Source organism: Tinamus guttatus, unplaced genomic scaffold, assembly GCF_059628265.1.
Source record: "Tinamus guttatus ecotype Peru unplaced genomic scaffold, ASM5962826v1 Tinamus_guttatus_pri_ptg000503l, whole genome shotgun sequence".
Lineage (NCBI taxonomy): Eukaryota > Metazoa > Chordata > Aves > Tinamiformes > Tinamidae > Tinamus > Tinamus guttatus.
Genome location: NW_028289037.1, coordinates 3,544,634 through 3,567,493, shown reverse-complemented (window position 1 = coordinate 3,567,493; position 22,860 = coordinate 3,544,634). Strand labels below are relative to the sequence as shown.

At 36.7% G+C, this 22,860-nt stretch overlaps 1 protein-coding gene across 1 annotated transcript in view; it reads left to right on the top strand.

The window, feature by feature from the left end:
• Window positions 1-22,860, top strand: part of THSD7A (thrombospondin type 1 domain containing 7A) — a 169,434-nt gene that overhangs the window by 142,322 nt on the left and 4,252 nt on the right. Inside the window, exons 16-26 of the mRNA XM_088533515.1 lie at window positions 2,759-2,892; window positions 4,430-4,583; window positions 5,497-5,638; window positions 6,288-6,403; window positions 11,263-11,380; window positions 13,973-14,118; window positions 14,721-14,895; window positions 17,005-17,178; window positions 18,315-18,410; window positions 21,665-21,747; window positions 22,068-22,278. Of these exons, the coding sequence (XP_088389641.1) occupies window positions 2,759-2,892; window positions 4,430-4,583; window positions 5,497-5,638; window positions 6,288-6,403; window positions 11,263-11,380; window positions 13,973-14,118; window positions 14,721-14,895; window positions 17,005-17,178; window positions 18,315-18,410; window positions 21,665-21,747; window positions 22,068-22,278 (1,549 nt within the window). The remainder of the gene's footprint in view (window positions 1-2,758; window positions 2,893-4,429; window positions 4,584-5,496; window positions 5,639-6,287; window positions 6,404-11,262; window positions 11,381-13,972; window positions 14,119-14,720; window positions 14,896-17,004; window positions 17,179-18,314; window positions 18,411-21,664; window positions 21,748-22,067; window positions 22,279-22,860) is intronic.

Sequence of the window (22,860 nt, the reverse complement as noted above, 5' to 3'; positions counted from 1 at the left end):
GAGAAACTTTGGAAAAAAGTGCTAATAGGTCAGTGGAGTTTAAGAGCAGGTTGCTCAACATCTGTCTGGGCTGGTGTGTGTGACTGCCCAGGCTTTGGAGGGGTCCTAAATTCCATGGGTGCTGGATGTGCCATCCAGCCCGTTTTTGACCGGGCTTCCAGCCTTCCAGCCCCTGAATGTCCCCTGCTCAAACCCCCCTGTCCTGATCTAAAAGTCATCGCAACTTCAGGCAAGTAGCAAACCAGGGGAATCAAAACACCTTGAAGATCCCGTTCTTTCTAGTGCAGGCAGGAGTGACTGCACTCCAACCATGAACGTGTGCCCATTTCAATAGCAGATGGTACTTTTAATGCAAAATAGTTCATACAAGCCTAAAAAGAGGACATAATTTTAATCACCTCATAAATTGCTTTTCTCATTCTTCCCATTCTAAACTACCATCTTTCCAGCTAAAAATTTTGTTCTTATTTTTACTTGACTATCATAGCTCCACTTCATATATTGGCAGATGTGTATACATAGAAAATTCACAAGGAAAATCATATGCAAATGGAAAGCTCTTGAATACTCTAAGAGGGGAACTTTGTTGACATTAACTTCAAAGAGTTGCTCTTTTCCATCTAGGTAATTGGAAAAGTAAATATCTTTTTACTGCTACAATGTAGGTTTGCAGCTCATAATACTCAAATCTGATTTATTATGAAATCTCATTAATGGTCTTCAGAGGATTTCAATTGAAGAGGCTAATCTGAGATTGTTAGATAAATAAGAGCATCCCTCTCTTGACTGGCTCCAGGCATTATTTGTGTCCATACCCACCTAGCTAGGAATTAAATCTTTGTTATACTCAATTATAACAGTCTGCAATCCTGGTTACAGAAAATGTGAAGAGACTATCACCAAATATAATGCCATACAGAGTTCTAGTTTGGTTTTCTGGCAAGATATTCCATTTTTCTCTTATCAGAAAAGGTGCTGGATATGGAGGCCTCATATATTTCTTCTGATGCCCACCAGAGTGAGCCATATAGAGATGCTCCTCTGAACTATAGCCTCCCTATTCTCATTTTGGAATTCCTGGACAAGGATAAATGTTCCATGTGACTACAGGCTGTGCAGTGAGTTCCTTGCTCAAAATGAGTTACACCAACCATCTTCACATCAAGCTTAATGCTTATGTAGCTCAGAGATAGCCCAAATGTCTTGACTACACTGAATTTGTTGTGCCTGGCCTGCTCAGCTGCTTAGTGGCCTATCAGTCAGACTCACTCCATATTCCTTGTTCAGGGTATCCTTTTCTAGTGGAGGAATTTATTTTGTTGCAGGTAAACTGATAAAATACCAAACCATCAGCCCTCTTTCTACCCAGTGTTTCTGGAGAAAAATATCAAGGACTTGTTAAGGATAAAGTTTTAGATTCCTTTTATATGTCAGTTTTGCTAACTGGACACTCAAAATGTTTTATCAATTTAGCTATATCAAGTTAGCTGGTATAAAGTATTTTTGAGGCACCAGGCTTTAAGTAAGTAATCTATGCATAATTAAGATACTCTTTGAGAACTTCAGAAGGATGAAAACTGCCAATTGTTTTTATTCCCTTATACCTACTGCATATAGTGGTATTAAAATACCTGTAATTAATAGAGAAATCTAGTATCCTCTTCAAAAATGGGGTTTTCCCTTATCAAAGGGAAGGTGGATTTCCCAGTTGGTGAACAGTCAATGTTTATAATATATAAAGAAGGAAAATAGTTTTGTGGTGTACCAGAGAATATCTGAAATAGAAGCTTACAGTCACTTCCCCCTACTTGTGTTTTAGAAACTTTATTTTCTTCTAAGGGCTGGCTTCTCGCAAAGAAATGCCTCATGATAGTGAGAAAGATGCAAGAGGAAAAATGAAATGCCTCTTGCTTGGCAGAAGTTGCAGAATATTGTTTATAATAAATACTGAATGAATGCCACATAAATACCTATGCTTCACTCTAATTCTTTCTTTTTATCTTTCACTTTTCGGTTCATGAAAATACTTTCTTCAGGCTCAGGTAAGCATCTCTAAAATAAAGAGATAACCTTAACATGTCCTTCCTCATTACATTGTCTGTCCTTTTTTGTAATGTACCTTAAAGAAATATATGAAATAGTATATAAGTTATTATATAAAACAATATTTCAAATCTATATTCAAACCTAAGCCTAATAATAATAGCAGCATGCAAATTATATTAGGATGATTTTAAGTATCCACAGTTAAAAATATTTTATTGTGAATGAAGCAGTCTGTGTTAGTGGAATTTACCCTGAGCTCCTCTGTCTTTAGAAATAACAAAAACTCCATGAGTAATCGCCGTAGGATGGAATAGTTGAGAGGAGATTTGAAATACAGAAGTGTAGTTTGGGAACTGCATTTCCAAAAAGTATATCAGAACCTTAGCCCAGGTTAAAGATTTTACATGTCAGTCATGGTGGTGTTATCAGTGGAAATGGAATAGCAAAGGCTTAGTGATGGAGAAGAGAAGGAAAACTCTCATCAGATGTCCTAGCTTTTGATTTTTTTTATTCCTGTAGTTTTGCAGCAAGTATATAATATGTATTATTGCTGCAAACTCTTCATCAGCAACTTCTATAGATATATCAAATTATCATAGACTACTCTTACCAAAAAGAGCAGTAGCAATACCTTTGATTGCATCAGCGTGATCACTGCTGCGTGTGTGTCTTATTTGTATGCAACAAAACTGACCCCCGCTGTGGCTTGCAGGTCTACGAGGTGGTCCCGTGCCACAGCGACTGCAGTCAGTACATATGGGTTACTGAGCCCTGGAGCATCTGCAAAGTGACCAATGTGGACCTAAAAGAGAATTGTGGAGAAGGCGTTCAGACCAGGAAAGTCAGGTAAAACAGCATTGCTTCTCCCCGAGTTTAAAGAAGAAGCTTCACTTTGAATCATGCTTATATTTAATTCTGTGTAATTCTATCTCATGCACAGCATAAATCTCTGGTCTATTGGCCTAGAACTTTGACCGAAATAAATTTGTACAGCTTCATTAAATGTAGTATAGATTAGTATAGATCTGTCTATTGGTTAAGGTTCTAGACCTTAACTTCTTTTAGTAAACTAATGTGGATTATATTTTTTTTTACTAATTTTTATACTATATTTTTATACTAATACAAATACTGTAACATATTTTTACATTTTTTTTTCTGAAAGGCAAAAGGCTCTTTCTATATGAAATTGTGACTTAAAAAACAAAGACAAAAACAAAAAACCCCAGAACTTTCTAAGTACATATACATTCAAATAGCTCTTATTGAAGGAAAGAAAGGCAAAAGTGATTGAAGTGAAATAGGAGTGTCCAAACATCTTCTGTTGTTTATTGAACCTGTTCCAAGCATCTTGTATGTTCATCAACTCAAAGTTCTAATCAAAGTCTAATTAAATTTAGTCTCACATGGTATGATACACAGCAGGAAAAGCAGTTGAATGTGTTTTATTTTCTGGGGCTAACTACAAAGCAACACACATTTTAAGATTATAAATTTGAATAATACAAAAATGTAATTTGATTTATTTTGAAGGTGCCAGTAGCAGTAAAGAGAACTTTTAGTAGTAAATGGAAACATTTTTGCTATTCCTTGCCACAGGTACTTAGGAACAGTTGCACTTTACAAGATTTTGTTCAAAATTACACTGTTTTGTTAGTGTAAATATTTATTTCAAGAAGATTGGCCAATGTTAGAAAAATCTATGCACAACTCATAGAATAACAACTAAATAGATTCCTACTAAAAATTTTCTTGAAAAAAAAGCTTTCAATATGAAACATCAGAATTAATCAGTACTTATGAGGAAAAAATTTAGCGCTACTGGAAATACTGTGAGATCAGGACTGATCTCTTTCAGCTCTATAAAACTGAGCATGCTCATGTTCTGATCTTGACTGGGCCTCCAGCTTATTATATTAATGTAGTAAAATGATAATGTAATATAATGATAATTGAAAAGCATCTGTGTGAGTTAGGGTTTTACCATAGAAAAGGCTTAATATGTCTAGATTTACATTATCAGTTAAATTACACAGATCGCATGTCCAAGCTATGGAGGACTCATTTATGTAGGCTTGCTGGTGAGTTTGTGTCAAGTAGATGATTTGCCTGGAAGCTCTTGGTGCATCACTGGTAGGGAATGTCTGCACTCTGCATTGCAGCTGCATCTCTTTCTATGGCTGTCATCTGTAAAACAAGGGGCTACTTCTGGTTTATCAGCTTTTCTTGATTAATCTGTATCAATACTTACTTCTGCCACTGCAATTAATTGAGAGTTGTTACTTGCTGACAAAACATTTAAAATGCATCAGAATACTGTAGGACACAGATATGGTACAAAATCCACGACAAATGCAGTTTACGTGCAGTCCTTTCTTTCCAGGTGCATGTTAAACACCGTGGATGGTCCTTCTGACACTGTAGAGGACTATCTGTGTGATCCTGAAGAGATGCCGCTTGGCGCCAGAAAATGCACGTTACCATGTCCTGAAGACTGTGTCATGTCTGAATGGGGACCCTGGTCTCGATGTTCTTTGGTAAGGAATGTATTTCAATGTAACATTTGCAGTTTTAGGTAGATATTTCATGTGTTTATTTATTTGTTATATGTTTATACGAATTACTGTGGAAAGGTGCTGCGTAAGCAGTGGACACATATGTCAGTCTTTGCATTTACTGTCATTTTTATGTTCATTGATAACTGGTTGTGAATAAGGTGTACCAGTATTTTCCAGAGGAAAATTACTTTGGGAAAGTGCTTCCTGTTAAAAAAAAATAAAAATAAAAAATTGCCAGTGGTCATTCTCCACTGGGGTAACTTCTGGGTGGCCTAATTTGTTTTTTACTAAGGAGACCACCTTTCAGACTAGCTATGGACCTTTCTATACCATACTAAACTTTCTATACCATACTTTCTTCACCATACTAAAAATGATAGTAGCCTCTAAAGCTTGCTCTAAAGAGCAAAAACCTGCAGATACAGGCTAAGCATATACGGAGAATTCTGTGTCTCCTCTCAAAGAGAAATGTCAAAAAAAAAAAAGAAAAAAGAAAATTAAAAAACATTTTTCAGATTCAAGCATGAAAAAGATTTTCAGGGCCTCTAAGTTCTCGGGCTCTGGTGCACTATGGTACGTCTTTTGGGAAGCGTGCATGTGAACAGCCAATTTATGGGTGTAATAACTTCGAGTCACCATTACTGCAGTATGGATAGTATCTTGATATTTTCCTAAGTGATGAGAGGGTATTTCATCTTGGGTGTTACAAAGGTGAAGCAACAGACTAAATTCTTTCTGGATAAACAAGGACAGCTTCTCTTAGGCAACAACACAGTGCCATTATTTTACATTTGCCTTCTGTGAAGAGGTTACGTATAAGACTGTTGCAGTACTGCATGAAAGGCATCAGTGTCCTACAGAATCAAAGTTAACTGTTTCTCATATTTTCAAGCCTTGCAATGGAAGTAATGTCCGTGAAAGGTCGGCAGAGCTTTTGAGACAACCTGATGAAGGAAAGTCTTGTCCTGCTGCCACCGACTCAGAACCCTGCACCTTGAACAAAAACTGCTACCACTATGATTACAATGTGACAGGTATTTTGTGATGTTTTAATCCAGTAACTGCCTGGGAAAATACATTTATATGAATGCTGCTGCTCCTGGCATTTAGTACAGCAGATGCATAAAAGAGAGCGTTTCAGGTGGCCTATACCTAGCAGAGATGGCAAAGAACTCTTATGCTGCTGTTGTTCTCCAGGTGAGGAGTTTATGTGTGTATATGTAGAAGATAGGAGAGATGGAAGGAATAAAATATACTTCCATTCTTTTTAAAGGAGAGATATTTTCTGCTTTCTGTTCTTAGAAGCTGTGTGGTTCGTACTGAAAACTGATTCAGTCTTTCTAATTCAGATAAAATGATATTGGAGACTTTGCAACCTGGGTTTAGTGTGCCTGTTGTAACTCCGAGAAATTTATTCCTATAATCTTTTTGTGATTTGCTCAAAATGTATGCAGATAAAACCAAATATGTACTTCTGAGGAAGGCATCATGTCACTGACAGTAACACTGCAGTAATATGGCTATTTCCAAAAACATGTAACAGATGGACTCCACAAGCCTGTGCTTGAGTTAAAGTTGTTTATGAGGATTATTTTAGGCTATTAGAATTAGAATTAATGTGAGATTGGATCATTAAGATTGTTAGCTAAAAAGTCTGCCATCCTAATGGTTTCCTTGTTTCAGACTGGAGCACATGCCAGCTCAGTGAGAAAGCTGTCTGTGGTAATGGTATCAAAACACGGATGCTGGATTGTGTTCGCAGTGATGGCAAATCAGTTGACCTGAAGTACTGTGAAGAGGTGAGTGGGGACCTGTGAAAGCGCCTTTCTAAAGGTGCTAATTTATGCTGAGCCACTAACCTATACTGCGGGTAACCCATCTTCACCAGATGTTTCTCAACATTATTCATGGGTTGTTAAGTACCTCTGAAATGAGCTGTGTCATCACCAGAGATTTTTTTTCATACAATTTCCTTTGGTTACTATTAAGTGCTTCCATGAAGGAATACTAATTATTATGTCCTGAAGGAAATGACTTAGAAACAATAATTAATAAAGTAGAATAAAGATAATAAATCTTAATCAGAATACTAATCATGATTCTAATTTGATACAATTTCTGTGTAGAGCTTTGGACAGCTGCCAGTATCAATCATTTGCTTGATGTGCTAGAAAATATTTGTCACATGCTATTCTGCAGCTGGGCTGAATGCTGAATTCTGGTCTCCAGCTGTGCTTTGTAGAGAAATGTGTGAGAAATGTGCACCAAGAATGATATATTAATGAAATAGAAACATATCTGGAGAAGATAACATTGTCCTTCAGCAGATAGGACAGCTTTAATTTTAATGGCCATTTGGTAAATGTTGAATTAATTGTTTAAACATGACAGCACTATTTTTCTGGGTCTGTCTTAATGTTTTAAATTTCATAGAGACGGTAAGGTGAAGAAAAAAGGAAAGAAAATAGTATTCTCAAATTTGTAGCATTTAAATATAAAAATACATGAAAAATAAAAATATTTTTAAATAGCAATCCCACATCCATTTCTGAGAGGAAATAAGTGAACTTGCTTCCGCTACCATCCCACTACTGATGGGTCTCTTGACATCAAAAACGTATTCTTACTAAGAAACAGTCACTAGGGTATAGTGCCCTCCCCAGCAGCTTTGTCCCTTAGAAAAGTCTAAGTGACCTTTCTTGCTCTTCAGGATGTACCTATGGAGAAGAGAGACTTGTCAGAAGGGGCACGAGTCAGGAAACCATCGCTTAGCTTGGACAGTTGAAAACCTACTTATGTCTCTCCAACTCCCTGCAGCATCCTAGGTTTCTGAATCTATAGGTTTTTAGCAATGGTAGAGGCTTCTCCTTAAGTTGGCAGTCTATTTTTGTGCCAAGACCCTCCTTCACACACACCTCTTAGGATTATAATCAAATGTAATAATTTGTCAATTTATGTCTTAGAGAAAACTCAAGATCTGTCCACTTGCCAGCAAGCTTCTCTGAAGTTAATAGTTTAATACATTAAAAGAAAAAGAATGACTCTCAGGTTACATGTAAGAGACTTCAGTATTGATTAATTCGTACCAAGACATGATAAATATATATATATATATATATCTGTTGGAATTAATATTTTAGCAGAAAGAATATGCTTTATGATTTTATACGGGGGAATATATTTCTTCTACCATAAAGACATGAAAAGACATTTCTCATTACTAACCAGTGAATTTGTGCAACATTTAGAACAAATGAAATCTCACTGCAGAAAACCTCCAGAACCTTTCTCGTATTTAAGAAATGAAAGATGATTAACCAGAGAGCTAATTAGGGATAGTAACAGGAATTTCCAAAACTATTTGTCAGGAATTACCAGTCAACAGACATCGCTGCAGCTGGATCCTGACTTTATCAGTCTTATTTACCCTTCTGTTTTGCTAGGCTGTACATCGTCCTGGTGAAAGCTCTGATCTGCTCCCCAGTCTTACTAGTCTGGACTCCTTGATAAATAACGTACATGTAAGCGGTAGCGCAGCAAGGTCAAAGGCTGATCCAATAACTGTGAGAAGTCAAATCTGTTAACCTGCTTAGCAGGAAAGCCAAGCTGCTCAGATCTTCCCAACCCCTTCATTCCAAAGATGTGAAAGTGAACTCTGGCTTTCCAGGTCGTGAGAGGACAGTATACAAGACATTATCCAAAAGCGTGTCTCTGCTGTGCCCTTCTCGCTAATCTAATCAGAGGTGGCCTGTGATGTGTTTCTGTGTTGCAAGGACAGTGTATCGCCACTGTGGTGGGATTAATTGGGATTAAATAAGGTTCAAAGTTAGGTGCATGTGTTTAGGGGGATTGATAATAGAGAGATGAATTCATTTTGTAATGAGTGAACTAATGGAATTTCCAGTATCTAATATCAGAAAACTTGATATAAAATGTATCTATTTAGTGCAAGTGTTGTTTAATTAAGATGTGGATACATTTACAGCATTATGATGAGTGTTGTTATGTACAAAAAAGAGGATAGCTAGACCTATCCTGATTCCTTAAAAAATTAAGACCCCCAATTGCTAATTTCTACATAGTATGCTGTTTAAGAAACTGTCAAAAACCACAGGAGATAAAACACACCATTTCCTGACTGACAATCTCTGTAGGTATATGCATACTTAAATTTCCTCAGAGCTGCTGTGTTGTAATGGTTGCTTTGCTACTATGTTCCATATGATCCATGTGATCTTGTGCTCACTTCAGTCAGTCGACTAAAGGAGCAAGCCAGCATCCTGATTACTGCCAGGATAAATCAATTTCTAGAGCTTACTTCCAAGCCTAGTTATGTTAACATAGTTCCCTTCAAACTCTCAAGACATGGTAATACTGGATTACTTGAACTCTAATGCTATGGAATTAGCACATCACTAGAACTCTGCTTGTTTTTTCCTTGAATATTTGAAAATCAAACCACCTAAAGCAAGCTGATCCTAGTCATTTGCATATTTATAGGCTTATTTTCATTCATTTACTTTCAATTACATATCAGAAACCAGCAGTTTTCTGTTTTAGATCAGATTACGTGATTAACCTCCAGCAGAGGTTAATCTTTAGTGCCTAACATCCGTATAAACATGTATAGATACTTTTTGTGGATACCACATCCCAGAATTTACAGAGAAAGCTGGTCTGGCAATCTGCTGCCCTGCTGTGTACAACCAGGAGTACAGTACAAGACTTAACTAGGGTTTAATCCGTCATCAACTGAAGAAAGGAGATGCACGACAAGAGAATATGGGATTAATATGAAATGAGAACATTTGCAAAATTGCAAAATGTTCCCCAAAACCATTTCAGAAGCACTTCAGCGTCTAAGACTTGCAAAAGGCAGATCTCTGTGGGTAATATGATTGTTAGCTTTTTCCTCTTACACTTTTAATACTGCTCTTAATACTGCTTTTAATACTGCTCTGGGGGGTTGGACTAGATGATCTCTAGAGGTCCCTTCCAACCCTAAGCATTCTATGATTCTATGATTCTCTTGGGCTTTTCCTCCTCTAGCTGCAAAAGTCCAACCGAGAAGCCAGACATGGAGGGAGAAAAAGGCATCAAGAAAGCAGTCATGTTTCTGTAATTGCAGGGAGTCAATTCAGCAGCCTTTCAAGTCCGTGCTCAGAAATGTTTGACGTAAATGCTCTCTAAAAACCTTGTTTTCTAGATTTGCAATTATCCATATTCTAGACTCTTCAAATGTGTCACATGTCCCCTGCATGACAGAGCTCGGTTATGACATGCAGCAGAGAAAAGCAAAATACTCAATCTCTGATGTGTAAAACAGAACAGAGGTCAAAAACCCCATTTGTCTCAATAAGTGGTACTGCAAATGGAAATTTAAGCCTTGGTGAGTCTATCAGGGTGAGACATTTCCAGCACTTGTGGTAGTTTATTTATAGAGGACATGTTAATATTGCTCCTAATTATTGCTCCATGCTTGCATTTAGAAGGAAATAGTGTTTTTATTTCCCCTTTAAAGTCTTAACTGCTGGTTTTATATCATTAACCTTTGGAGTCATTACAATTAATAGATTGGAAATGCCTAGTTTGCTTTTGAATTAGAGTTCAGCAAATCTCTGCAGTGTTGTTTTTTATTAAACATTGGGGGTTTGTATATGTAAAGGTATTTGCAGCCTCCAGGAATTCTTAAAGGCCTAATGGGATCAAGGATTATTGTAGAGGGACAGTGAAGAGGACAATCTTTTATATTCGGAAACTGTTCATACTGGCAGAATTAATTTTCTTTCATATTTGATATCATATATTCTATAAACCACCTATCCTTTTAATTCATTTTTAGGCTGTGCAGGCTGCAGGAATAATTATTGCCATGCTAGTTTTTATTCTATCACATTTATTCACTCTTGAGTTCATTTGGAAGGAGCAGAATATCTCTTGTCTTCCATAGCTGGATGGGGAATATCTGGAGCAGCCGCCGCCTTCCCGGCAAGATTTTCCTTACCTTTTTACAATTCTTCCATTTGCTCTTTTCCCAGCCTCTTTTTCAGTCCTTTTTCATCTCTGGGCTTGTTAGCCACACATGGTTTCTATGTGTTTACTAACCTTCAAATTTCTCTTCCATTCACAAGTTCAGTCTGTCTGAACCTCACACAAGATTTTATCACCTACAGTGTCAGACACACAAACTGTCTACCAAGATCTGCCCTCTCCTTTTGTTAGGGGGTAGTATTACTTTAGGAATTAAATGTTTTAGTCAGGGAATGTCCTTGAACTAAAGTTCAGCTGTTACAGCAGATGGTACTTCTGCAATTGTATATTGTTATTTTCAAAAAACTGTATCAGTACCTCTTACATTGCTTTATCCTTTAGCCACTGTATAAAGTAAGATTGCAGAGTGGAAGCCCTCAATTTTCAAGCTTTGATTTAGAAAATAGTTGACAAAATTGACATCTAAGTATGTACTTAAAAAATCAACATATGCATTAGGGCTATCTTGAAATGAGATTTTAAATGTCCTGCCTGTTTTCTTTTTTATTTAGTCATGACTAAGTATTTAGTTCACTTAAATCTTCAGTCCTCTCAGATTCTTCATGCACAGGCTGCACCGGTGACCCAGCGCGGTGGGGATGTGCTGAGCACTGCCGTTTTCTTTCAGCTGGCGTTGGAGAAGACGTGGCAGATGAACACTTCGTGCGTGGTGGAATGCCCTGTGAACTGCCAGCTCTCTGACTGGTCCCCTTGGTCTGAGTGCTCGCAGACATGTGGCCTCACAGGTCAGTGTATGTTCCTGGCGTAATTAAAAGTCTGAGCTTTCTTTCAGGGAAAAGCAATAATATATGGTTTTGCTGAACTAGGAAAATATGGTTGGTTAGGGAGTATTATGGGAATATAAATCGTCCTTACTCGTGGCAATAATATGTCTCAGGGAGACTACACTCACTTAAGCGGATGAGAACTTGGCCCAGAATTGGCTCTGACTCAAATCTCAAGCATGAGATATGATAAATGGATATATTGAGACCAAAACAAACACATATTTATTTCTCATAGGAGAGCATTTCCCTCTTAAGTTTAATTAATAGTGAGATTAGAACAACTAAGCCTTAGAAGTGCATAGTTAATCCCACAACTGTAGTCCTCAAAAGTGAAAGGTGATGTGGAGGGGGAGCTTTCTTTCACTGCAATTGCATTAATTTGATTTTTCCAAAATATGCTTTTAATCCAATAATTTAAAATTAAATCTATATCAAAGGCGCACTCTAGCTGTGGAGCAACTCTTGCTACTTATTTGTACTGAAAGAGCATATTGATTTCTCAGAGTAAGGATTTGCAGTGACCATCGTAGGAAGCGATTAAGATATACAGACTTCTGAAGGATAAAGGTAGAAACCCTTGTGTGAACCCTATTTGTTCTGTAACTCTATCTGGGATATGTCAGTATAGCTATTTGATGGTTAGCAGTGTATGGAATCCCCAGTCAGCTATTGGGCTTATAATAAAATGATGTACCCTTCATGGAAGTACTTGAAACATAAATATAAATAAAGTGTTGATGCCCACTGTATTTTGTTCTCTGATTATATTTTATAATTTAAAAAGGCAGCGATATAGCTGGGCAAGAATGCACTAGGACAGAATTGTCCCTTCTCTGGGAAAATGCTGAGCATTCACAGGGAGAAAAGCAGCCAGACTGCAGGATGAGCTAAGAGAAGTAGTGAGACAGAGATAGAGAACTTAGCAAAAAAATCCACCAGCAATGGGAAGACATCCAGGGTAAGGCAGGCAGGAAGAAAAGTCTCTCTGTGGTGGTAGGGGACAGAGCTTGCTGGAATCCTGCTGGTGTAGTCCCAAGCCACATCTGGAAGCACAAGGTAGCCTTGGACAGAAAGAGTGGGCAGAGAGGGACGAGTTAACAACTCAAACTTAAAAACAATATTTTGTAAATTTTATAAACTTAATATTTCTTTGTTTAATTTCTTTAAGTTTTCTCTACTTAATACATTAATTGCATTGGTCTTTATTCTGATAAAACCTGCCTTTTGTGGGTTTTAAACATCTGTTGGTGTTCCTTGGAGAGGGCATTAAATGCAAACTAGGCAAAAATGACTGAAAACTCTGGCCATTTCATGATCCCATCAGCAAGAGCTATGGATTTTTTTATTGTCTGATAGCAGTTAATAATTTAGTACTGCAACATCTAACACCCTAATTACGTTTTAGTTCTTTACATTACTTTTCAAAACCTGACTTCTACTTTAAGGATATTCACAATAATCCTTAGAGAGATCCTTCTTACCAAGGGAAAATGTGGATGAGAGTGGAACTAATGAATACTTTGAATATGTTGCCACATTTTGATTATACCAGCTTCTGTTCAGATACATAACAAGAACTGTTGAGCAGATATTTTTATGAATAAGAATCTTTATTCCTGTGCTTTTTCCAAACCTTGCTATCAGAAATGACAGTGCTTTCAAAGTGATAGAATTTACTTGCAAATGTGAAAAATATACTTTAAATAATAATTTGAAGTAACTTTCAAATTTTCAGTGATTTTAATGAATGTTAGTAAGCTCATATATAAGTTGCCCTTTTTCTAATAAACAGGCAATTGAGAGAGCTAGTAGATTTAATTGTTATTTTATGATAAATGCTAGCAACCTAATAAACTTAGAGGTTCTCTTTCCAGTACTTTTCAAAATAATCTTTTCTTTGACTAGTTGAGATCCTGTGACATCTCAACTAAAGCAACTCTGAAGCTAAGAGTGATGAGTTTGAAAAGAAGAATAATGTTGGAAAAACCTATTGTATTTTGATTTTATTTGGGCCTGAATAAGATATCCTCTATCCCTTGCCTTTATCAAGAAGGACAGACAGAGAGGGGCTGTTGCAAGCTTCCCCTGTTGTTGCTGGAGGAATCATGTGACACATGATTTAGTGTTAACTCAGGGAAAGACAAAACATATTGTCCTCTTTTAGCATCAAACTCCAGTCAGAATCTCCATAGAGGTCACAAATATATCAGCTCAGCAGGACTGTTTCATTCAGAAGGAGTATTTTGCCCCAGGCTTCTGAACTAGGAAATTACTATTTATGTTTTCTGTTATGGGAGCAATCTAAAATCCAAGTCAGACATTCTCCTGCACTTCGTACAGTACAAACAAATGATATAGTGTGATGTTCCTGATTCAGAAAATGTAAAATCCATGTAACAGACAAGCCAACAGATCCGCTTTTCAATCTAGTTTGTCAGTGTGAAATTATATTATTCAAACACAAATGATTTCATCAAAATAGAACCATCCTGAGGAATAAATCAACCTATCCACTTTATTTTTACTTATATTACTGTCTCTCATTTACAGGAAAAATGATCAGAAGAAGAACCATAAATCAGCCATTTCAGGGGGATGGGAGGCCTTGTCCTTCTCAGATGGAGCAGTTCAAGCCCTGTCCAGTAAAACCTTGTTACCGCTGGCAATATGGCCAGTGGTCTGAATGCAAAGTAGAGGTAAAAGCCATAGGGGACTTCGAAGTTACTGTGTTCGTGTATCTAGGCATATCCATGATAGACTCAGATACCTGCTGCACAATAGTGTAGTTAATTTTATTCCCTATCTGTCAGGCAAAAACTGAATAAATGTTTGCTTTCAGAATTCATATTGGTCAGTAGATATAACAGTTTCCTAGAGATATCAACGAATTTGCTTTGGTAACTTAGCAGTATCTGTGCTAATAAATGGTGAAGGAATCTCTGTGGAATAGGTTGGCATCCTTGTACTGAACAAAGCAGCCTCAACAAGAAGAGTTGCAATTCAGAGGATAAGCCTAGTTCCTTACTTTAAGAAACAGTAGTAGCAGCCAGCAAAATTTTGTTTGAATCTCAGTAGTAGAGAGTAAAATCATTATTTTCCTTTCTGTTGCAATGAATAAGTAGTTAAGCGAACAATAACAGGAAACACAACAGCTAACTCAGATTTAGCTTTTCAAACCACTAACACAGAGTGTAAAAGTCCATTTCATTATTCAATGCCTAAGAAATCACTGAAGAGGTAGTCAGGAGAGACGGTCATTTTCTTCTGTCCAGCATCCATGTATCTCCTCCTTCCCCAGGATGCTCAGTGTGGAGAGGGGACACGAGTGAGGAACATCTCCTGTGTGGTTTTTGATGGATCTGTTGAAGATGTCGGCAAAGTAGTAGATGAGGAATTCTGTGGTGAAGTAGAGCCTATTATAGATGGTAATAAGAAGATGATACTTGAGGAAACGTGCACCCTCCCTTGTCCAGGTAACAAAGCTAATCAAATAAATATTGTTGCATTTCAACATGATTTGGGTATCATTACCATTACCAGTGCCTAAAGCAAGCCACAGGCAATGAAATCTTTCTCACATGCTTTCTTGGGCTATTCCATCAAATGACCAACACAGTTATTTTCCAGTAGGAGCTTCATGGTGGTAAATCATTTTGCAAAAAACTATAATGAAGTTTCAGCTACAGATTATATCTATGAAGGATTTTTTTTCCCTCAAAATATTTCAAAATAAAACTTGTATTTAATTCTACAAGAAAGGGTGCTTGCTAAATATTTATTTTACGTTTGGACCTCATAAGAGCTTTATTAGTAACATTAACAGGCACTTAAGAGTTTGATGCCTTTTACAGGAGGCTAAGGGAACCAAGCTAGGGAGCGTTGTTGTTTGTTGGAAGGGGCTATTCCAAACTCAACTGGTATCTTGATTTTTGAGAACATTTTTGTGTTTCTAGCTCCTTAACTCACCAGGCATGACATGTGCCATCATCATTCCTGTAGACCAAATCCAAAGGAGATGGTGTAGACAATCAGTCCCATGATCCCAGTACTAAGAAAGATTATGAGCTAGTAACAGCTGCTTAATTTTCAGTAAACCCCCTCCAGTTCATTTAAACACTCCTTTGTAGAATTTGTTGTCTATTACTGCTGCTCAGCAGAGGCATTGCCAATGTATTTTCAGAAGCAGTGATTTACTCCTTTAGTTCTTAAATAATGCAGCTATCATTCCATAGCAACACTGTGTTTTATTCTTTTTGAACTGCCTTCCTTCTCAGAAATATTTTTCCAATTCATTTCAGATTGGATTAAAGGTAACCGTGCCTCAGCAAATAGAAAATAATTGAAAACAGAGAGGCTTTTATCACTCGTTTTTGTTCAGAAGTTCAGCTGTGGCACTTCAGCACTTCCATTGCATACTCTTGACATATTTCTACTTATTAAATGAAAATTAGAAGACTAAAAAAACTCATAATTATGTTTTCTTGTAAGTTAGATTTTTAAAATCTAGCTTCTTATGGCTTGATTTTAGCATTTTGCTGAGCAGCAACCTGTACTTGAACAATCCCACATTTAGCCAGCAAGGATAACTGCCCTATGGGGATGTGCTAATGATACACTCCAGCTAATGTTTCCCAAAATCACTACTTGCTTTCCCATTATGTATACATCAGTTCTTCAATTATTCATCTCTTCACATGCTTTCCTAATGTTGGCAAATAGAATTCCTTCATTAATCAGGCATCTGGTCAACACAGTACTGATTATATCTGTCATCTGTATAATGCAAGGTAGCATGAATTTTTAATAGTTCTTTCACTGAAATAATGAGAACTAAGAGGTTTATTTATGAGTCTGTGTACAGTCTAGCCCCATTTTATACAGCCATTTTAGCAAAATGGTCTCTTTATGTTGTGCCTCAGATCTTTAAATGTTCTTTAGTCAATCATACTAATTAATGTCATTAGTATAATTTTTTTTATTTTTACACTATAACATTCTACAGATTCCTATTGTTCTGACACAGTAACCAGAGTAGATATTTTAAATGCCTTTCTATTTCCCTTTTTTAAAAACAATGTTAAAACAGCAACTTCTTTTCAAAATATTCTTTTAGTAGATTTGAAAGTATTCTCTCTGTTTTATGACATCTTCGTGAGGAAAAGCAACAATTAATTTTCTTTTTAAAGCTAGTCTTTTCTTTTACGTTTTCCTAAGGTCAAAGAAGAATCATCAAGATCATACATAAAGTTAAACTAAGGCATATAATACCCTACAATTTACAGAAAAAAAAATGTAAAGTGCAGTGTGGCTCAAAATTTCAAAATGAGAGTATTTACATAGGAAAGCTACACAACTTTAGAATAAACAGGCTTCTTGGACATCTTTTTAAAATATTTTCTGCTGCACATACATTCAAATAGTTATAGAAAATGTCTTCTTCTGTTTAAAAAGAGAAGTAAAAGGAACTAAAGAATGAAAATTAAGAAACAGGATTGGAACCATTTTTTTCTAAGACACTGTCATACTGAAAACACTTCATATACAGTGATCTGATATTTTATTATAAAATTATTGCTTGACAGGGGACTGTTATTTGAGAGAATGGTCAGAATGGAGCCTGTGCCAGTTAACGTGTGTTAATGGTGAGGACCTTGGCTTTGGAGGGATACAAGTGCGATCTCGGGCAGTCATCATTCAAGATTTAGAGAATCAACACCTCTGTCCAGAGCAGGCTTTGGAAACACGACCGTGCAATGGTAAGCACCAAAGAACACCTTATGTGAGAGTGATGTAATAAAATGCAGAACAACAGAGGTATTGTTTTCTTCCTGTTCAGAATATCAGAAATTGGAGAGAAAAGCAGGGTGGCTTGGACTAGATGATCTCTAGAGGTCCCTTCCAACCTTAACCATTCTGTGAGTCTGTAATTCTGAAAAGAGTTTCAAGGACACAGGAATACACTTTCTTTTTTGAAACAGACTTTTTTTGAAACAGAATTATGAAGCAAAAAAATTTTTGAAAATGTTATAAAATCTTAACCGTTGTATTTTAGGGCTTCAGTTGCAATTCTTTGGGAATTGTTATCTTACTTTAATAATGAAATTCCATTTTATGATTTGGGAAAAAATATTTGCCTTTTCTCACTAGAACTTATGATTAAAAAAAATCTTTCAAATCTTGATGCATAACCACATTTGAACTGTTATTAATCACATGACAACAGCATTGAGATGTCTTGACCATGATTACTACTGAAGAGAGCATCAGTTGAAAAAGACATTTTGGGTCCACACATTTTTTGTCTATTCCAGTTGTGCCAGACAAATGGGAAAAAAAGAAGTTTATATTTACAAATGAGGGAAGGATGGGTCAGATAGATAGATTGTGTAATTTATCCCAGAGGGTGAGGGCATACAGCAGAACAGAACTGTGAATCCGGGTCAAGTGCTTGAATCACCAGGCCACTTCATTATAGCCTCGATCAGTGACTGAAGAAACCTAACTCCTGATTCACTCTTGCACAGCAGATGGGGCATGGCCATTAAAAGGCTATTGGAAACATCTACTTTTTCCTGTTAACTGCCCTGGGTGTACCCCATGTGCAGTGTGTTCAGAACAAGATAATTAGTGTCTGACAGATATATAATCTCTTCTGTATGACCAGAAAGTGCAGGAGACCTTCCAGGGCCTGCATGTGTGCAGTACACCTTCTTCAGCTTCTGGATGAAGGATCGGGCCCATTTGGCCATAAATGGTGGTTCACTTTTCTTAACTGTAGAATAATGTAATATAATGTAATAGTAATGTAATAGTTGAATTATTGCTGCTACTGGTGAGTGGACAGTGGAAGCCTAAAGTCTTGTCACCAAATCCATGTTCTCTCTCTCTCCAGATGGCCAGTGTTACGAGTACAAGTGGATGGCGAGCGCGTGGAAGGGGTCTTCTCGAACGGTGTGGTGCCAAAGGTCAGATGGCTTAAATGTCACAGGTACCTAACTCCTTTTTTATATACACACAGAAACTTAGAAAACAAATGAAAAACATCTTTTTTACAACAGCTTTTTTTCAAGTGAAAAGATGCAAAAACCTTACATGGACACCAGGAACACTTCTCTTAATGTTTATTTAATGTGGAGTTGTCCTGAATTATCACGTTACTGCATACCAAACAAAGGCTTTTCAGAATTAGGTAGAATTATGTAATGTTAAAGTAAACATAAAATATTATATTCTATATCAGACTTGCAATGTTGTCCATTTGGTATTTTTCTATAGTCATTTATACTCTTCGGGATTTAGGTTTTCAGATTTCAAGCCCTACAATAACCAGAGCATTTTATTTATTCAAGTGTATATGTTTTCTGTGTACTTTTCACTGCATTCAAGGAGCCAGAGAGATGTCATGGCTGATGATATCATGCATATATCATCTTCTTCGAAGAAAGTACAAAATATCAAATTTTAACAAATATATTACTATAGATGCTTTAATTTAAATCAATGGGATAAACCTATACCAAAATACCTGAGTAGTCTAACATTTTCAGTTTTTGGATGTAGTTAATTTTAGTGCAGCTTCCTCAATGCAATCACTGGTCAGTGGCAGGAATGGGACTCTAATTTATGGACTGCTTGTATGGTACTTATTAATGTCTGCATTCAGAACTACTCTCTATTGCGACAACTAAATAGACTACTGTCTATTGAGATAGTATTCTTTTTACAAAGTTTTTAAAATAATATCTGTCAGGCCAAAGTTTCTTTTGTAAGTAAGTGTCACCTTGTACTGTAAAAAATATTAAAATCTATCATACTGAATGCAACAGGCAGTGTCTATGCAATTTGATTATCTTCTGCCTAGCTAAGATGATTGTGTGGTAACTAAAAATATAAATAAGAATCTTCATTGAGAATGATACATTATGTGATCTGTTAAAGGTTCTATAGGCCTTCAAAATAAATAGCATTTTGGAGATTATGACTTTGAGATGTTAAAAAGTAAAATTTGTTCATAAGTCACTGTGAGTCATATATTAAAAAAGAATAGTTATTGTGGTATAACTGAATACAGCCAGGTGAAAAAATTCCAGGGAAGAGAATTGCATAATTTTGTGTTGTTGACAGATTTTTCATGAAGCCATGCTACATATCTACATGGATATGTAGAATTGCTTCTCTTATATAATAAGCTCCATTATTTTAGCTGTGTTAGAGATCCATAATTATCTTCTGACTTTAAGATTTGTTTTCTCTTCCAAATGGATTTAATATAAATGATAATCTGACCTTTATAAGACATGGAGGTAAACGAAGCATTGGGCAACAAAAGTATGCTTATTTACCAAAGAAATATCATATCAGAGTAATAGAAACTGACAGATTTAAATAAGGAAAAGCAGCAAATATAGTATATTTAGCATATCAAAGAAATATCTGATGCATTGTCCTTTGCATTAGTATTGATCAGGCTGCAAAAGATGAGTATTGCAAAACAGAAACAAGCTATCAGAAAGCAAGGTGGTAACAAATCAATGGTAAATTACTTACTCTGAGGACTTACTCATTTAAATAAATGCTTTTATCACAAAAAGCGTAAGACATGGTTACTAATTTGTAGATAGATGATTTGAGAACTTTAGTATCTTTCTGTATTGAATTGTAGATGTGCCAGACTCCATCCAATATGAAATTAAATTTTTGACATATTCTTGATTGTTTTCAAACAAAGTACTTAAATATAATTCTGTTGAAACTTCTCTGCATCAAGTATACAAAAGTGAACCAGATTACAAGCACAGTACTGAGGTGTTTTGAAAGTCTTGCTTATAAATGTCAATATTTAAGAGCTCATTCTGAATAGATACAAGCACATGATGGACTTAAGTAGAAATTACATATTTTGGCCTAGAATCAAACCATATTTAGATTATCATATTTCTTTGCCTCCTTAATACTGCAGGTCTGGCAGCTGGAAAGTAGTATATTTTTATTCAGATATGATCAAGGTTTTATTACAAGTGCTGTTGTATTTTAAGGCCTTTTTTTTGGCATAATATTATTGTGCTGAATAGTTGTTTTTTGCTTGAAGGTGTTGTTTCCCATGGGCGATGAAGCAGCTCTTTCCTTCTGCAGCTCCCTGGATGCCTGATATTTTATTACATAGATGCTCACAGGCATGTGATTTGTATGCCAGAATGCACACTTTTATTTTGTCGGGGGTGGGGAAAACTTACGGCAACCAGCAGGGTTTTCTTTGTCCTTCATCAGCCATCCTGTTAACCCTTCGATTTAGCATAACAGCTAAAATAATAACTACATCTAACTGCATCTGCTACGGTGGTGACCAATGCCAGCTCTTGGGGTTTCACCATCATATCACACCGGCATAAGAATGCAATTAATCTGACGAATGTAAGACAAGCTGGCCTGTAGCAGTATACATTTTAGACTAGGTGATGCATATTCCTCTTCCGTAAGAAGGAAACCCAGGTACCTTCACACTAAATTTATTTACTATTCTGGCTGAAATGATAGTGAAAGCCTGATTGTGTGCATTGGTCCATAACAATAACTCTGCATTGTACATAACGCTGTAGCAATGAGAACAAGAATTGTGTAAAAAAAGAAGATGCCTGAGAATGACTGTTCTAGTATAATAGCATTCAGCATGTGTTTTACTGAGAGAGCTTCTTTGCTTCTTTTCTCGATGGAAAACCATCCTTATACTAGCATGAAGTGTAGCTTCATAAAAGGAAAAAAAATGAACAAAAATGAATAAAAGTGCAGCAGTAGCAGAAAACAAGCACCAGTTCATGAACCGAATGGTTAGTATGTCTTCAGTTTATCAGGCAAAAATCTAGGACAAAAATATCCTTTTCTTTGTAGCCACAGTTTTAATATGAGTAATAAGGAGGGTCCTAGAAAATAAAAATCTGTTCCCTCAAACACCACATTTAAGCTGTTTCTTGAACAAACCACAGAAGGAAAAAGTAGAAAAACAGAAGGTTTACTTGTCAAATACTAGCTCACTAAATTGCACCTGAATATACATACAGTATCCTTACTCCACCTATGAGAAGATACCTGAGACCCCTTTCCACTCACCTTGGAATAAAAGTAGCTCTCCTAAGTTCATAACAGCCATAAAATGGTAATCTGTGACCTACTTTAGTAAGTAATGACATGAGTATTTCATCAGTGGTGAGGTATTACCATGTCAAAATATAATTTTCTGTCCTACAGGGGGCTGTTTAGAGATGCGCCAACCAGACGCTGACAGGTCATGTAACCCACCGTGCAGTCAAGCCCACGCTTACTGTAGCGAGGTATGTGCTACTGTGCTGGAGCAGCAAACACCCCCAGGAGTTCTTCCCACACATCTGCCACAAGAGTATTCCCAGAAATTTTACTAGCTGTTGAAATCATTTTTGTTAAAATCAACCTCAAACCATTTTCTGCCTTTCCATTAGATGTTGAAACATCACTGTTGATTCAGTCAGATATTGCATAAAAATATATGAAGAGCTGTAGTCTCCAGCCTAGCACTCATCAAAAGAATCTTCTCTTCCAGTCATCCATTTTATTATTCATAGCTCATGGAAAACTGCTTTGCTGCTACACAGTGTCAAACACTTGTTCCCTACAGACTAGGACGTGCAGTTGCGAAGATGGATACACGGAAGTCATGTCCTCCAATGGCACGCTCGACCAGTGCACGCTCATCCCAGTGGTGGTGATCCCCACCATGGAGGACAAAAAGGGAGATGTGAAAACCAGTCGAGCTGTGAACCCCACGCAGCCTTCCAATAACCAGTCAGGACGAGGAAGGACCTGGTTTCTGCAGCCTTTTGGGCCAGGTGAAGTTGTACGATAAGCGCTTCTTAGTGCTAAGCATTGCTGCAGGGGCTGGCATTTGCATTTTTTTGATGCTGAGGAAGAAAAACAAAATCCTTTAGCGTTCACTTAAGAAGACAGTGGCCTGCCCTGATTAAAACAAATGAAGAGGCATAAGTAAACACCTATTCTTCTCTGCTACTCCATCAGTATATTTAATGAAATCTTTTATGACAGAATATTTCCTTTTATTCACTGGTTCTTATTAAAATTCACAGAAGCTGTTTGAAATGTGACTCTGGAAAGGAGTTGACTGCAAAGGTGCAAGCCAGGACACTAGATTATGCTGTCTCAATCAATAATACATCCATTATGATGTATGGATATACTCCAAAAGAATAAAAAGATAGCACTGTGAGGGATCCTTAAAATTTGCAAGCAAGTTATAAATTGCAAGGAAACAATTGATGTAGATACACTAATGCTCTTCTGCCATACCCATATTTAAACTAATTTATCTTAGACAAGAGCTAACCATAATGATGGTATTCAACATAGGCATGCTCTGAGTTACTGACTTGGGCTGACTGACCAAGTCCTCTAGA